The sequence below is a fragment of the Monoraphidium neglectum genome (genome assembly GCF_000611645.1).
Source record: "Monoraphidium neglectum strain SAG 48.87 unplaced genomic scaffold scaffold00280, whole genome shotgun sequence".
NCBI classification, from domain to species: Eukaryota; Viridiplantae; Chlorophyta; class Chlorophyceae; order Sphaeropleales; family Selenastraceae; genus Monoraphidium; species Monoraphidium neglectum.
The window spans coordinates 1-1,355 of record NW_014013348.1 but is presented as its reverse complement, the minus strand read 5'-3'; the positions used below and the strand labels follow the sequence as shown (position 1 = coordinate 1,355).

General features: G+C 65.8%; 1 protein-coding gene across 1 annotated transcript; it reads right to left on the bottom strand.

Annotated features, from left to right (window-relative positions):
* Nucleotides 1-1,224, bottom strand: MNEG_2467 (shikimate kinase; the record flags this gene model as incomplete). Its single annotated transcript, XM_014049050.1, has 3 exons — nucleotides 1-188; nucleotides 514-591; nucleotides 1,113-1,224. The coding sequence occupies 3 exons, from the start codon at nucleotides 1,222-1,224 to the stop codon at nucleotides 1-3; spliced, it is 378 nt and encodes a 125-aa protein (XP_013904504.1).
* Between the last annotated feature and the right edge of the window lie 131 nt (nucleotides 1,225-1,355).

Below are 1,355 nucleotides of genomic sequence, written 5' to 3'. Positions count from 1 at the left end.
TCACTCCTCCGCCGCCTGCTGCTGCTGCGCCGCCCCGCCGCCGCCGCCCGCCGCCGCCTTGGGTCCGAGGCCCTCGATTGTGAAGTTTTTGCGGGCCTCTCTCTCCGCCTTTGTCGCCTCGATCCTCTCGAGGACCCGGGTGAGCAGCCGGTACATAACCACCGCGGCCGGCGCCCCCGTCTCCTCGTCTGCCGCGACGCCGTCCAGGGGCACCCGCACGTCTTCCGGTCGGCGTCGGGATGAAGAGTAAGGGGCAGCGGGAGGCGGTGAGACTAGGGGAGGCGAAAGCGCGGTGGAGAGGCAGGGCCCGCGGCGTACACACATGTGAAGCGCGTGTTGCACCCTCTGGGTGGATCTTCATGGTGCCCGGCGTCGCACTGCAGGCGCCAGCGAGGCCTCTGCGCGCAAGAAGCTCAGAGCTGCGGCAGGAGAGTGCATCGCGTGACTGTGTTCCCAATCATGAGGCCCAGGTGTTTTGAACCCTCCCTTACTACACTCCCACATTACACCTACCAGCGTTCTCGTAGTACTTTTCGCGAGCCTCAAGGAGCGCCTGTAGCTTCCCATGCGCGACCTCGTACGCGTTCTCGGCTGCGGTTGGCGGTTGACGGTTGAGGGCAGTCCGGCAATGCAGAGTCAGCAAAGGGGCGGTTGAAGGCCGCCCCAGCGATGTTTGGTGCTATGTTTCGTATGCAGCGTGCAGTGACGTGGATGATGTCCGTTGCGCTCCTGTGTGCGAGCGCACTGCGACCTGCCGGCCGCCGCAAAAGCCGCCCCGCTTGCGGGTCACCCTCAGTTGGAGCGCCAGGCTGCAAACAGGCCAGAACCCCTCCCTAAGCTACAGCCAAACCGCTTGCGTCCACCTGTCACCTTCCCATCACGCGACCCCCAGTCCGTCCCCTCCTCCCACCACCCCAAACCCATCCCGTCCCCGCCCTTCACCCCTGCAAACTCCCCAGCTCCAGGCCCCCTCCTACCTCAACCCGCCCCTGCTCCTGGCCCTGCCCTGCCTCCCGCACCCATTGGTCACACCGCCCCCATACAGCAGCAAGCCCACCCCAACCTGAATTTTGCGTCGACCCTAAACCCAAAACCCGCCTCAAACAACCCACCAGTCACGCCGTCCCCGTACAGCAGCGGCCGCTTCTCCACGCCCTCAGCCACCACGCGGCGGGCCAGCAGGTCCGACGGCCCCTCCAGCCAGCACACGATGCCATTGTGCATGTAGCTCCAGTTCATGGGGCTGGTGACGGCGCCGCCGCCGGTCGACACGACGAGGTTCTTATACGGGGCTAGCTCCTTCAAGACCTGGGTGTACGTGAGTGGGTTGGTGTGTGTGTGTGGGGGGGTGGGGG